General features: G+C 35.3%; 1 protein-coding gene across 3 annotated transcripts in view; it reads left to right on the top strand.

Moving 5' to 3' along the window:
- Positions 1-15,711, top strand: part of SS2 (starch synthase 2) — a 119,725-nt gene that overhangs the window by 78,982 nt on the left and 25,032 nt on the right. For all 3 annotated transcript variants that reach the window (XM_089988183.1, XM_089988181.1, XM_089988182.1), the window contains one exon: positions 4,650-4,823. In XM_089988183.1, the coding sequence (XP_089844309.1) occupies positions 4,650-4,823 (174 nt within the window). The remainder of the gene's footprint in view (positions 1-4,649; positions 4,824-15,711) is intronic.

Below are 15,711 nucleotides of genomic sequence, written 5' to 3' on the forward strand. Positions count from 1 at the left end.
GCATTAACCCCAGCTCTAGACTCATCAATCAAAACAATATCATCAACAAACAACATACACCACGACACATTTTCTTGAATTGATCTCGTAAGCTCATCCATCACTATAGCAAATAGGAAATGGCTTAAAGCAGATCCTTGATGTAACCCAACCGTTATAGGAAAATCGGTTGTCACCCCTCCACAAGTGCGGACATTGGTTACTACTCCTTCATACATATCTATAATTATTTTAATGTACTTGAGAGAAACACCTTTCTTCATCATTGTCCACCAGAGAACGTCCCTAGGTACTCTATCGTATGCCTTCTCTAAATCAATAAAAACCATATGCAAATCTTTATTCCTCTCTCTATTTCTCTCGATAAGTTGTCTAAGAAGATGTATAGCTTCCATAGTTGATCTTCCAGGCATAAAACCAAATTGATTCTCCGATATCATGACAACCTTTCTCAACCTAGACTCAATCACCCTCTCCCAAAGTTTCATAGTATGACTCATGAGTTTTATACCACGATAGTTTATGCAATCTTGTATATCACCCTTATTTTTATATAGAGGCACCAAAGTACTCTTCCTCCACAAATTAGGCATCTTATTTGTCCGCCAAACCTTGTTAAAAAAATTTGTCAACCATTCTAAACCTTTCTCTCACAAGCATTTCCAAGCCTCGATAGGAATACCATCTGGGCCAACTACCCTTCTTGATTTCATTTTCTTCAAAGCCTCTGCAATTTCTTTCTTTTGAATCTTGCGCATGAAGTCACGATTCATCTCATGAAAAGGAATAGAGAAGTCTCCAAGATCCTGAGCATGACTTTCATTAAATAGCTTATCAAAATAATTTTTCCATCTCTCCTTAATCTCCTCATCTTTGACTAAAACCCTTTGTGTTTCATCTTTGATACATCTAACCATACCCAGATCCCTGGATTTCCTATCTCTCATCTTTGCAAGCCTATAAATATCCTTCTCGCCTTCTTTGGTATCCAACTTGTCATAAACCTCCTTATATACCTTATCCCTCACATTCCGAACTACTTTTTTAGCTTCCTTCTTTGCTATCATATACTTCTCCAAATTCTCCTTATCACGACTCTTACTTAGATTTCTATAACACTCTCTTTTAACCTTAATAGCTAATTTGATATCCTCGTTCCACCACGATGTATCCTTACCTAGCGGTGCACCGCCTTTAGACTCACCCAATACCTCCTTAGCCACCTTTCTCATGCCACCCGCTATCTTATTTCACATTGATTCTGAATCCTCCTCGAGACACCAATCAACTTCCTTAACTACCTGCTCTACAGACATTCTTTGTTTAGCTCCTTTCAGTGCCCACCACTTAATTCTAGGATCTATCCTATGTCTATCCCTTTTGCGGCATTGTCTAATTCTAAGATCTAAAATTAAGACTCTATGTTGTGTAGCTACACTTTCTCCCTGCATAACCTTACAATCGATGCAACAACCCCTATCTCTCTTTCTAAGTAGGAAAAAATCTATCTGACTCGTATTAACCCCACTTTTAAATGTAACTAAGTGAGACTCCCTCTTCCTAAACCAAGTGTTTGCTAAGATCATATCATAGGACAAACCAAAATCTAAAATCCTTTCTCCACTTTCGTTTCTTTCTCCTATACCATAGCCTCCATGGATACTCTCAAAACCATCCCTACTAATGCCTACATGCCCATTAAGGTCACCGCCGATAAAAAGCCTTTCTCCATAAAATATCCCTTGTACTACTCCATCTAAATCTTCCCAAAATTGACGCTTAATAGAATCATCTAAACCTACTTGAGGAGCATAAACACTAATAATATTAATAATATCTGTACCTAATACTAATTTAATAAGTAAAATCCTATCACCCTTCCTACGGACCTCAACTACATTATCTATAAACTCACGACTCATAACAATCCCTACTCCATTCCTATTCCTATTTATTCCTGTATACCAAATCTTATATCCCCAAGGTTCTATCACTTTTGCTTTCTCACCTACTCATTTGGTCTCTTGTAGATATAAAATATCAATCTTTCTCCTACACATAACATCTACTAACTCTACCAACTTACCTGTTAAAGACCCTATGTTCCAAGAGGCTAACCTAAGTTTATGGTCTTGGACTAACTTCTTTACCCCCACCCGTCCAACAAAGTGAGGGAACCCTTGCCTATTTGACACCACACTCGGGCGCCGGTGTGACGCGTCACTTCTGGGCGACGACCTAGCAACCCTTGCCCATTTATCACTGCCTCCGGGCCTATAGAGTACAGCGCGTCGCTCAGTAGGGAACGCCCCAACGAAATTCTCATATTGGTTCATATTCATAGGGTATGACTAAGTTTTATGCTGGCTGTCACAGGCCTACCGCAACCCTCCTTCTTTACCCGGGCTTGGGACCGGCAGTGTATAACTAAACAGTTATACACAGGCGGAGTTATATATATATATATATATATATATATATATATATATATATATATATATATATATATATATATATATATATATATATATATATATATATATATATATATATATAGGCCGGCCCACGGGCCGCCCGGCTCATTGCACATCTCTATCCTTCATGACCTTTCTCTATAAAAATCCGTAAGCCTCGTGTAATCTAGATTTAATCAATTAAATTTGAGCTTCGCTTTTTGGAGACTTGGACCTCAAGTACTGTTGTCTTGGGTGCATGCATGCATGAGTTTTGTGTAAGGTTGAGGTGTGCTTCTCTCTCTCTCTCAACCCTCATTAAGCCTCCATTTCATCCTTGATTTCCATAGACCTGCTGAATCCCTATCTCTTTCCCTAAGATCCATTGATCCCATCCGTTTTTTCTCTAATGACCAATCCCTATATCTCTCTCCCTGCTTCTTGCACTCTCTCCACTTAGCCCAGACCACCTCTCTTTTTTTTACTGCCTCATATTTGACTTGTCTAGCACTTTCCTCCTATATTACACATACACTTCACTTAGCATGTGTATCCTGTGTCAACATAACATGGCACTTGGATGCTTCACGAACACTTCAGGATACTTATAGGATACAGTCAAACCAATCTTACACACAATCAACATTGCATTGTTAATTTATCTATTTCCTTTTACAATCTTATTTACTCATTTTACTTTCACATGAATTCTTTTTCTTTTAAATTTTTTCAATAATTATACTACGTTTCAATTTCAACTTAGTTTCATTATTTGATGTTCCTAGTTATAGTGATTTAGAGCTGTCGTTTTATCCTTGCACATGCATACATACATTTGTGTTTGTGTATGGCCATGTCCAGTGTTTAAAATTTTGAGAATTATAGCATCATACCAAGCATATCCACAATGTGTCCTGTTCCCACATCCTTATCCATGTGACACGATTTTGATAAGGAAAATCATATGGATTTTATGAAACCATGTGCTATGGCTCAAATCCATAGTCTTCTGATAAGTTGACAATGGTATCTGATTTTTCCCATTATTTCCGTGGGCGTAACAAGCTGGATATGGAAAAAAGGAAAGACTCCTCTCTCTCTCTCTCCTCTAAAATCAAACAGTTCCTGTCCTTAAGCACTCATTTGCCATTGCACCACTAATTGTCACCATCATCTGTCCTACCAACCCCAAAATGGTCCATTCATTAGACTGAAATCCTCTCTGTTTCGTATCCAAACCTGGTTCCCTACTAAACCATGTTTGGAATTGTAGTGCTCGGATTGAGTCCAGCCCCGTCAATGTGATCCTGATTTGAAAGTGAAACAGATTCTAGGATACCCCGCTTACAAGGTTCGATCCTCTTGTATATTGATCAATGGCCTAGCTGAGATATCAATTGGTTAGGCCCCTAGTTTCTCATCTGTTTCCTACTCTTTGTAATGTTGGGTGGCTTTTCATCTCCGTGCTTTGCTTAGTTAATTTATTTTTCTTCTAAAACGTATTACAATTGAAGAATGGATGAGAAGGCAACTATTTAGAGTGAAAACAGACAAGAACGTCTTTCATATTGGCTAGTTCAGCATGACATGAGATTGAGTCATAATCAAAAGTAGACTGGCCTTTTTGGGTGAAAACATCAGCCAGTTTGCACTTTATCGCACAACATTTGTGAAAAATGAAGCTTGCATGACATGGGGATCTAATATTGTTCAGCATCTCATATGTATTGTATGACTGTTGGAGAGATGAAGGTTGAACTAAATGAGTCTGAGGATTAGTACAAGAATTGTTCAGAACTAAAAGTGCCTGAGAATGAGTACAAGAAAGAGTGAGATTGTCCATAACTTTTGTTCTGCAAATAACCAGGAAAGCTGAAGCTGAACAACTTTGTGGACCGGTTTGATATCATAATTTTATAATTCTCATATAGTGCATGATGACTGTGTTCATTTGACACATTTCTTAATATTTACTTACATATGAATTAAGTTCTCTTTATTTTTGATAAAATATTCTACTTTATGAGAAATGTTGATATTCCAAAAGATTTGTATATCAGTTTTAGGATGAATATTATTCTTATACGTTACACATGAATGATTATCGACGCACATACACACACACACACACGATATAAGTTGAATTATTTTAACTCTATTTATCTCTTGGACATATGACTGAGGTTGTTTCTTTAGGTTCCTTGGTATGTTCCATGTGGTGGTGTTTGTTATGGAGATGGGAATCTAGTGTTCATTGCAAATGATTGGCATACCGCATTGCTGCCAGTTTATCTGAAGGCGTATTATCGTGACCATGGCTTGATGAAATATACCCGATCTGTGCTTGTCATTCACAATATTGCCCATCAGGTATATTTTCCTAGTCCTATTTTTGCATGATGATTTTCATCCTTCTTAATGAACTAATTGGGAGTTTATACTAAGCCAAGGTTTTTGTATTTTCTCTACTGATTCACACTTGAGTGTTTTATTCTGATTTAACTACTTTCCATGAATGTCCTTCATTTGGTAAATTAAATGTTTAGGTTTAGGATCTTTTAATACAATCAACTGCACAGTGAAGTCATACAGGTATAGTTTTGAATGCAATACCTTTAAGGTTATTGGTAGATATGCTTACATAAAATGAAGAAGTGGTTTTGTCTCAAATGAAAAAAGTTTCAACTAGGTAAAAATCTTAAGGAGGGGTCATGGTTAAACATAATTAATGAAAGAGATGTGGATGAGGAAGATTCAAAATGTAGAACAGTAGAAGAGTATGAAATATGTCTCAGGTTTTTCTCTCTCTCTCTTTTCCTTTTCTAGTATGACATTCTGATTCTTTGCTTGGTTATATTTATGGAATCCTCCTATTATTTATCAAGATAGTCTTAGCAAGGGAGTATCTTAGGATATTTTTTGCAATTTGTTTTTCCAGAAAAATATCAACCAGTGTTCTAAAAAGCATACCATAACTTGTAGGATATATCTACTAAAGTTTGCATAAAAAGATTGTTACCATATCCACTAGCATTGGATTTCGATGTTACTTTGTGTTGGGTTCATGGGGTTTGATATGGTGGTTTTTCCTAGGGTCCGCGACCCATTCGGGGGTTTGTACATGAGATATACTTGCAATGTGGGGGAAATAAGGTCTTTTTACTGTTAGTAGCTTCCTTGAAAAACCTAGGAAGGGGTATGGGCCTATAAATAAGAGCATATGTATTCATGAGATATCTTTGGTCCATTGAATTGAGCTCTCTGAAGTCTCTTGACCTCTTTAGTCTATTCGAGTGGATTTGGTTCAGTAGTTGGGAATTCCTTAGCTAGAGAAGTCATTCTCTTGCTTAGTTTACTAAGTAATTGAGATTTCTCTCCATCTCTCTCATTTCTCTCATTCAAACCTCCCTTTTACCTCTCAAAATCTTCTCTCTCTCTCTCTCTCTCCCAATTTGAATAATCTAAGCCCTAAAATAGTAAGTCTGGTTGTTAAATTGTACATATATATATATAAATATATATATATGTACATACGGATATATATTTATTATATTCTTTCTTTCATTCTTTTTTATTTTATTGGAGTGTTTTGGACTTAGTCAACCTAAGCTGAGCCCCCAATGGCTAGATTTCTAGCTGTTAGACCCTTCCAACGGTTAGAAATCTAGCTGTTGGGAGTGGTCTCTCTCTCTCTCTCTTTCTTTTGGCTCTTCTTACCTTTTCTTCTCTTCTCTCTTGTGTATATATAGGGGTCTTCCCCTCTTTGTAAGTTATGTATTTTGCATGCTTGTGATGTTTAATAAAATCTTATTCTTTATATTGTGAGCCTTCTTGTGTATGCTTTTAAAATGAAACGAGATGTGCACAATTACAATGCCAACAAAGGGTTACACAAGTGCACAAATACAATATGGTCTCTAATGGACTGATTTCAATATCATAAAAGCGATATCTAAGATTCTAAACAACAAGCTTTAATAAAACACAATGTAAAAATAATGATCTTTGTATTCTCAACAAATATGCTTAGAAAAGCATTTCCCTACATTTACAAGAGTCTCTATTTATAGAGCAATACATGTAGTTCAAAAAGGAGAAAGGCCGTTGGACTGCCTCCAACAGTTAGAATTATGACCGTTGGGAGCAGTCCAATGACTAGTTGGACTGCTCCCAATCAGTCAATATTGATTTACATACTAAAATAAATAGAAAATTAAAAAACAAAAAAAGATTGTACAATCCCTATTGGATTATATATATTACAATACATAAAAAGACCAAACTGCCCCTGATATATGTATATGTATAAATACATGTATATAGATGCAATTATTTTAACACTCCCTCTCAAACTTATGGTGAGATCACTGAAAGTTTGTTAAGAAGAAACTGAAAACTTGGTAGCAGAAGAGCTTTGGTGAAGAAGTCCACAATCTGAAATTCGGACTAAACATATGGCAGAGAAATCGTCCCCTTCAAGTATTCTTCTAGAACATAGTGACAATCCATTTTGATATGTTTTGTTCATTCATGAAATGTGTGATTGCTGGCTAGGTATATAAACCTTTTTGTTATCATAACTTTGAAGGTTCTGAAACATCAACACCCAAATCTGAAAGTAACGATCTTATCCACACGACCTCGGTTGTTGTAGCCATTGCCCTATATTTCGCTTTTGTGAGAAAAATAAAGACACTTTCTGCTACTTTTTGCATCTTAAGGAAATGAGAGAATCACTTACAACACATAAAAACATGTAGTAGAGTGTCTGTAGCTCTCATTTTGGCATTTATTACTTCAGGAGTGTCAACATATTTTATGTTTGTGATTCCAGAATATGCAACCAGAATATGCAATAATATCAGCTGGAAACTTTATTTGAGATAAAATGTATTCTCTTGGCGAATATGGTACTTCAATACCTAAAAAATACCTTAAAAAACTAAGGTCAGCCATATCAAAAGATTTTTTAAGCATAATTTTAATTTCTTCATTTTTCTTCTGATTATTCCTAGTGATGGTCATATCATCAACATATAAGAGCAAAATGGTAAGCGAAGTACCTATAGATCTTATAAAAAGAGGTGCGTCGTCCAACAGAGTGTCACACCCGTGTCGACGCAACGTGATGCATGTGCGGTTTCGGGTGCATTCAAGATGACCCTGGGTGTGGTCAATCACACCCAGGGTCATATCTGACCGGGTCCATTTTGGACCCAATAAAAAATAAAAAAAGAACTAAGAAGGGGGCGGGGCGGGGCGGGGGATTAGGGCACGATATCTCCCTCCTCTCCCCTCTCGACCCCTCCTCTCTTGCTCTTCCATGGCGGCCCTCCCTGACCCCTCCTCTCCTCCGACGACAACGATTGCAAGGTATCTCTCTTTGTCTTCTTCTTCTTCTTCTCTCTCTCTCTCCTCTTGTTCCTCCTCTTCTCTTTCTTTTCCTCTTCCCTTCGTTGCCGCAAGTGTCAAACCCAATCCTGTTGGGCTGGGTTTGGCTCTCAGCCCTGGCTCTGTCAAACTCAGCCCTGATGGGCTGGGTTCGTCTCTCTCTCTCTCTCTCTTGCATTTTGTTACTAAAGCCTGACATGTAGGGCCATGTGTCTCTTTGGTTTGACTTAACTCAAACACCTAGCTCTACATGGCCAGGTGTCAGTTTGGTTCTCTGGCTGAATGAAATGAGACCTGGGCTTGGACCTAGGTCTCATTCAATGATATGGGTTTGGGTTAAGGTCTAATTCGATTAAATTAAATCTAAATCTAGGCCCAGATCTGATTTAAGCGTTTTGATGCTTATTTCTCTTACGCCGAGTATACACACGAATATTATTAGGATTCTCATTAGGAGAATCATCCCTTTGAGGAGAGTTGTTATCACGAGCAATTGCATTATTACAAATCATATCATTAGAATTATTAGGATTATTTTTAGGTAATAAAACAAGTAAAAAAAATAATCAACATCTTCCTTGGGTTTTTGATATTCAAATCCATTTTGATCCTTAAGAAAGTCATATTTCTTGAAGTATAAAGTTTGCTATTTTTAACATTATAACACCTATATCCTTTTTTATTTTCACCATAGCCAATAAAAGCACATTCAAGAGCTTTTGGTGAAAGTTCGTCTTGTCATTGAAAAAGAACAAAACATTTGCAACCAAAGATTGTCAACCTTTTGAAATCTGGTGATATTTTGAATACTTTTTCAAAAGGAGAAACATTTTTTAGAGACGAAGATGACATCCTATTTATAAGATATATTGTGGAAAGAATGACTTCGATTCAAAAAAAATTTGAAACATTTTTTAGAAATAAGAATATTTTTTGTAGTTTCAATAAGATGCTTATGTTTTCTTTTGGTAAGACCATTTTGTTGAGGAGTTTTGGGGCAAGATTTTTGATGAATAATGCCATTTTGTTTGAGATAAATTTGAAATTCGTTTGACATGTATTCTCCTCCGAAATCTGATCTAAAAATAACTATATTATTTTGAAATTGATTTTGAACAAGGATATGAAATTCTTTAAAAATAGAAAAAACATCGGATTTGAACCTAAGAAAGTAAACCAAATTGTATCCAGTGAAATCATCAACAAAAACAACATAATAAGAATATCCTCTCTTAGATATGACGGGTGCCGGCTACATCCAAATACACTAGCTCAAAAGGTCTTTTAGAAATGAAGTTGTTATATTGAAAAGGAAGATAATGCATTTTTTAAGAATACAATCATTGCATGCAAATTCCTTTTCATTACAAAATTTGTCTAAGAAAGGGAAAATATATTACTTAGAGACATTTGGATGACCAAGCCTTTTGTGCCAAGTGATAACATCTTTATATTGAACATGATTACAAAAAGATTTAGATGGCAAAGACAAAAAATCCATATAATATAGGTCTCCTCTTCTATGACCTTGCCAAATCCACTTCTCGAACCAGAGATCCTGCATATAGCAATTTGTAGGTGAAAAAGAGACACTAAAACCAAGATCGGATATTTGAGAAATCGAAAAAAGATTTAAATTGAGTTTTGGAATAATTCTAATTTTTGGAATATAAAATTATGTCTTTACTCAAAATCTTTTTAAGGTTTCCTATTCCTTTAACATCTAAGGATGTATCATCAATCGTAGAAACAAATGATTTAAAAGAGTTAATGCTTGGATTGGATAAAAGCATAGTTGGCAAACTTGTGACTCGATGCCCAACCCTTCACTCGCAAGTCTGCGGGTCGACTCGGTAACTCGGACGAGTTAGGACTACACACTTTTTAGTGTTAAGATATGGAAAAAATCAAAATTCATATTGTATAATCACTAAATTTAGCACATGACATCAATGACTAAGCTATATAAGTATTAATATTTATGATTTAAAAACATATAATTCTTTATAAAAAGTATTCTTTTATGGGAATTATGCATTAAATTAAAAAATGCATGAAAAAAACAAATAAAAGGCATGTGAATCGGCAGTCCTAAATCATGATCCAGTTGGGGTCCGATCTGGGTTGACTCAGGCGATTCTCGAGTTGATTCATCGGGTTTGCCAGCTATGAATAAAAAAAAATGCATTTGGTGTAATGCCCCGAAATTTTAACACAGATTTTTGAGGATTTTATATATATATATATATATATATATATATATATATATATATATATATATAGCGGAAACAACTAATATTTTCAGGGTTAAACATTTCAAAATGATACAGGAAGGTAAAAGCAAACCACACCATTTATTTTTTTTTATTTCAATAATAATAGAATCCAACATCAGAGTTTTCACATTATGAGTCTCAAAATAAAAATTCCAATCCGAAAGAAAGTAGGACCGCCAAGGAACAAGTAGATCAAGTCTTGGTCAGCGCCTCATCCCGCTTCGCTCATAGAACTACTCTGTGCCTGAAAATGATAAAAATTATAGGAATTAGACTACCACGTCTAAGTAGGAAAACTCTAATTTTTCTTGCAAGTAGATCATGTGTCAAGTATGTGATGTGGGTGTCGTGTGTGATTTTCAGCCTATACATAAGCACATAACGAAGTCGATGCAATAGCAGCAACAAACACATATCTAAATAAAGAAGTAGATTATGCAATAATTATAGTTAAGCAAGTAAAACATTTTATGCAACTACAACAATTAAGCAAGTAAGGTATTAAACCATTAAAGCATATTCTGCCACAACACTAACAGTAACATGCATAACATCTATGTAACACCCACAATATGAATTCAATTATCTCATATCTGCACATTTTAGGATGTTGTTTCATCACAAACACCGAATATAAAGCTTGCTAAAAGAATATGCAAATGTCTCTTTAATGACTCCATCACAGTGATACCTAACTGTTCTAATTGATGTTTATCTTTTCTTATCCCACGGGTACACGCGGGCCAAGACAACCATCTCAGAAGAAAACGTTCGGGGGTATATTATTCAAGGGTATTTTATTAACCCGAACATTCTAACTGAGACTGAAATCCCAAGGGAGCGGCCAGTGACCGAGAGAAACTCCCAAAGGCCAAAACCAAAAGTGGATTCTCATCTTATGTTACTTTTATAAATGATTTGAGTAGACATACATGGATCTACTTAGATTCAAATCTAAAGTGTTTTCATGTTTTAAAGATTTTAATAATCTTGTAAGAAATCAATTTAAAACAAATATTAAAATCTTCCACTCCAATTCATGAGGAGAATTTCTTTTAAATGAATTTCAATCTTATCTAAAAAGCAATGATATTTTGCATAAAAAATCTTGTCCTAAGACTCAACAAAATGGTATTGCCGAAAGAAAACATCGTCATATTGTTGAAACTACTAAGACCTTACTTATTTCAAAAGGAGTTCTAAAAATGTTTTGGATTGAAGCCGCTTTCACTGTGCTTTATAATGCTATCTCAAATCTTAGAAAACAAGTCTCCAATTGAAAAACTTTTTAAAACTATTCCCGATTTTAAAGGATTAAGGGTTTTTGGATGTGAATGCTTTTTGCTTCTTAAAAAATATGATAAACTCTCCCCTAAAGCTATTGAATGTGTTTTCATTCAATTTGGATAAGGGATCAATCTTTGCATCTTTATCGGCTATTGCAGAAGAGAAGAAAAAACAAGTGTGTGACACTTAAGAACACTTAAAAACAATACGAAAATGAGACACAAGAGTGTTCAAACACCTAAGGGCTCTAATACCATGTAATGCATCACATGTACCAAGAACAATGTTACAAAGTGACTACAAAGAAGGCACACATACATAAACAAGATGCTATTAATGTTCAAGATACAATAAGCCACAAAGGGCAAATCGTCAAACACTGAGAAGAGAGAACTAAAATATAAAGAATCAATATATTGAAACTGATTGAAAAAGCATTAAGAATAGGGGGCCAAAGACTCCTATTTATACATCTTTGGGGACCAAGGGGAGTTCCTCAATGACCATATTTATGAACGTTGGGGGGGTCCCAACGACTCTAAGCAGTGGACCCTTTTTCCCTTGATCAAATAAAGAAAAGAAAAAAATAAAGAAAGCCAAAAATGTCCCTAGTGGACATGGATATTTACCTAGATACAAAAAGACTAAATTGCCCCTTGTTGGCATTTGAAAAGATAGAAATAAAAATTGTATATAAATATGCATATACATGTGAAATGTATATATATATATATATGATAACCTATATATATATGTGATAACCTATATATTTTAACAGTATATCCAAACTCTTTTTTCGTTTTTGGAAAAATCTTGTAAGGAAAAAGTCTATGTATGTAATGATTGTATACTTGAAAAAGTGAAAATGTTACCTTTTGGGCCTAGAACTTCTTTATCTAATAAAATTTTTGAATTGGTGCACTTGGATGCATGGGGTCTCGCTCCCATTATGTCAAAAGGTGGATTCTCATCTTATGTTACTTTTATAAATGATTTGAGTAGACATACATGGATCTACTTAGATTCAAATCTAAAGTGTTTTCATGTTTTAAAGATTTTAATAATCTTGTAAGAAATCAATTTAAAACAACTATTAAAATCTTCCGCTCCAATTCAGGAGGAGAATTTCTTTCAAATGAGTTTCAATCTTATCTAAAAACCAATGGTATTTTGCATAAAAAATATTGCCCTAGGACTTCTCAACAAAATGGTATTGCCGAAAGAAAACATCAGCGTTGAAACTACTAAGACTTCTCCCCCAAAGCTATTGAATGCATTTTCATTCAATTTGGATGAGAGATCAATCTTTGCATCTTTATCTGCCATTGCAGAAGATAGGAAGAAAAGAACAAGTATGTGACACTTTAGCACACTTAAAAACAATACAAAAATGAGACATGCGAGTGTTCCAACACCTAAGGGTTCTAATCCCATGTAATGTAACACAAGTATCAAGAACAATGTCACAAAGTGACTACAAAGAAGGCACACACCTATGTCACAGGGATTCGGCCAGACAGGTGCCGCACCCGCGTCGACGCGATGCGGGTGCGCGTGCGGCATCGGGTGCGGTCAACCTGACCCTGGGTGCGTTGACCGCACCCAGGGTCATTTTGGTCTAATTTTTTGATTTTTTTAAAAATTTTGCACTGTGAAATGGGCTGCAGAATTTAAAAAAAAAAATTCTGCTGACAGTTGACCGCTCAGCCTGACCCGCCCCTTGCTGGATTTTGATTTTGATTTTGGCCTTGATAGCTTTGGTCTCTTTAGAGTTGCCTATTCCCTGACGAGGACTTCTAGATTCTTCACCTCTCCCCACCCCTTGCTGGATCCCTGCAGGTAGTGATGAGAATATAAACGGACGGAACAACCGATGCCTGCTTGCTGCTGCTGCTCTTGTTTTATAAAAGGGGCACTTATGTCCACAACATCTGACGAGATTTATTAGCATCCCATGCTATTCCTGCCTCCAAACAATGAATTCACAGCATTGGAAAACATACTGTTAACTTGGAAATGATGATCCATCTTCCTCAAAAATTAAAACAAAAATTCAAGAGCCTTTTGAAGTCTTTATCCTTCAACCATCCAGATCTTTCTTCGTCAAGGATTTTTTCTCTCCATAATAAATGATAATGGTGGTGGTAGCCTTGGTGGCTATTAGTATTCACTTTTATCCTGACAAGATGGGTGCTCTAGCCGTAGCCTGGTGTAGACCTCTCTTTTTCACATGGCAAATCCAATAAATTTCTTTTAGCTGTCATTCAGAGTCCAGACTGGAGATCTGTGTGCAACTGTATATAAAATGAAATTTGAAGAACCCTAGGCAGTGGTGTGGCAGTGGCGGTGGAGCCGTAGGCCTCGTGAAGACTCTCTCTCCAACAAACCACATCAAATCTTTCGCTTATATTTTTTTTCGTGAAGACCAGGGAGTTTCATACATGATTGAATCATGGATGTCAGCAGAACGCAGTAGGCTGGGTCGATCAGATTGCCAATCCTTTCGGTTCATCAATTTTGTCCCGTTGCGACAAAGTACACAACAAGCAGAACGTGGGTAACAAGTCTTCAAACAAACACACTAGCAAAAAAAAACTGGTTATAGTTCCTATATATATATATATATATATATATATATATATATATATATATATATATATATATATATTTTGCCGCAACCCCGCACCTGGGTTTTTTGGAAGTGCCGCATCCCCGCACCTACACCCGCACCCGCTCCCGCTCCCATGTGACATAGACACACACACATAAACAAGATGCTACTAATGGACAAGATACAATAAGCCACTAAGGGCAAATCACCAAACACTGAGAAGGGAGAACTAAAATATAAAGAATCAATATATTGAAAATGATTGAAAAAGCATTAAGAATAAGGGGCCAAAGACTCCTATTTATACATCTATGGGGACCAAGGGGAGCTTCGCAACTACCATATTTATGACCTTCGAGAGGGTCCCAATGACTCTAAGGGGTGGACCCTTTTGCCCTTGATCAAATAAAGAAAAAAATATAAAGCCAAAAATGTCCCTAGTGGACATGGATATTTACCTAGAGACAAAAACACTAAATTGCCCCTAGTTGGCATTTCAAAAGACAAATAATTTTTTTATATAAATATAAATATACATGTGAAATGTATATATATATATATATATATATATATATATATATATATATATATATATATATATATATATATATATATATATATATGATAACCTATATATTTTAACAGTATATCCAAACTTTCTTTCCGTTTTTGGAAAAATCTTGTAAGGAAAAAGTCTATGTATGTAATGATTATATACTTGAAAAATGAAAATGTTACCTTTTGGGCCTAGAACTTCTTTATCTAATAAATTTTTTGAATTGGTACACTTGGATGTATGGGGTCCCGCTCCCATTATGTCAAAAGGTGGATTCTCATCTTATGTTACTTTTATAAATGATTTGAGTAGACATACATGGATCTACTTAGATTCAAATCTAAAGTGTTTTCATGTTTTAAAGATTTTAATAATCTTGTAAGAAATCAATTTAAAACAAATATTAAAATCTTCAAGAGGAGAATTTCTTTCAAATGAATTTCAATCTTATCTAAAAAGCAATGGTATTTTGCGTCAAAATTTTTGTCCTAGGACTCCTCAACAGAATGGTATTGCCGAAAGAAAACATCATCATATTGGTGAAATTACTAAGACTTTACTTATTTCAAAAGGAGTTCTAAAAAGGTTTTGGGTTGAAGCCGCTCTCACTGTGGTTTGTTAAATAAATAGAATGCCTTCTCAAATCTTAGAAAATAAGTCTCCAATTAAAAAACTTTTTAAAATTATTCCCGATTTGAAAAGATTAAGGGTTTTTGGATGTGAATGCTTTGTACTCCTTGAAAAATATGATAAACTCTCCGCAAAGCTATTGAATGTGTTTTCTTTGGATATGCCGATAACCAAAAAGGCTATCGATGCTATGATTTAAAAAATAACAAACTTTATGTATTTAGGTTTGCCACTTTTCTTGAAACCGGAAAAGAATTTGATCTTGAAAAACCTAAGGAAGAATTCGAGTATGCTTTCTTGTTTGACTTATTGCTTAAGGCAAATGTTGAGATTAATGATTGTGAAAATGATGATAATGAAGTAAATAACAATACTGAACTAAGGGATGAATCTAGCGTTGGCGGAGAACCTACTCATGATCTTATGCATTATTCTAGACATAGTAATGGAGAGCATCCATGTGCACTTGAGAGATATAGTCAACCTCTTGAAATAGAGGAACCTAGT

This window comes from Nuphar pumila, chromosome 14 (genome assembly GCF_984573655.1).
Source record: "Nuphar pumila chromosome 14, dmNupPumi1.hap1.1, whole genome shotgun sequence".
Lineage (NCBI taxonomy): Eukaryota > Viridiplantae > Streptophyta > Magnoliopsida > Nymphaeales > Nymphaeaceae > Nuphar > Nuphar pumila.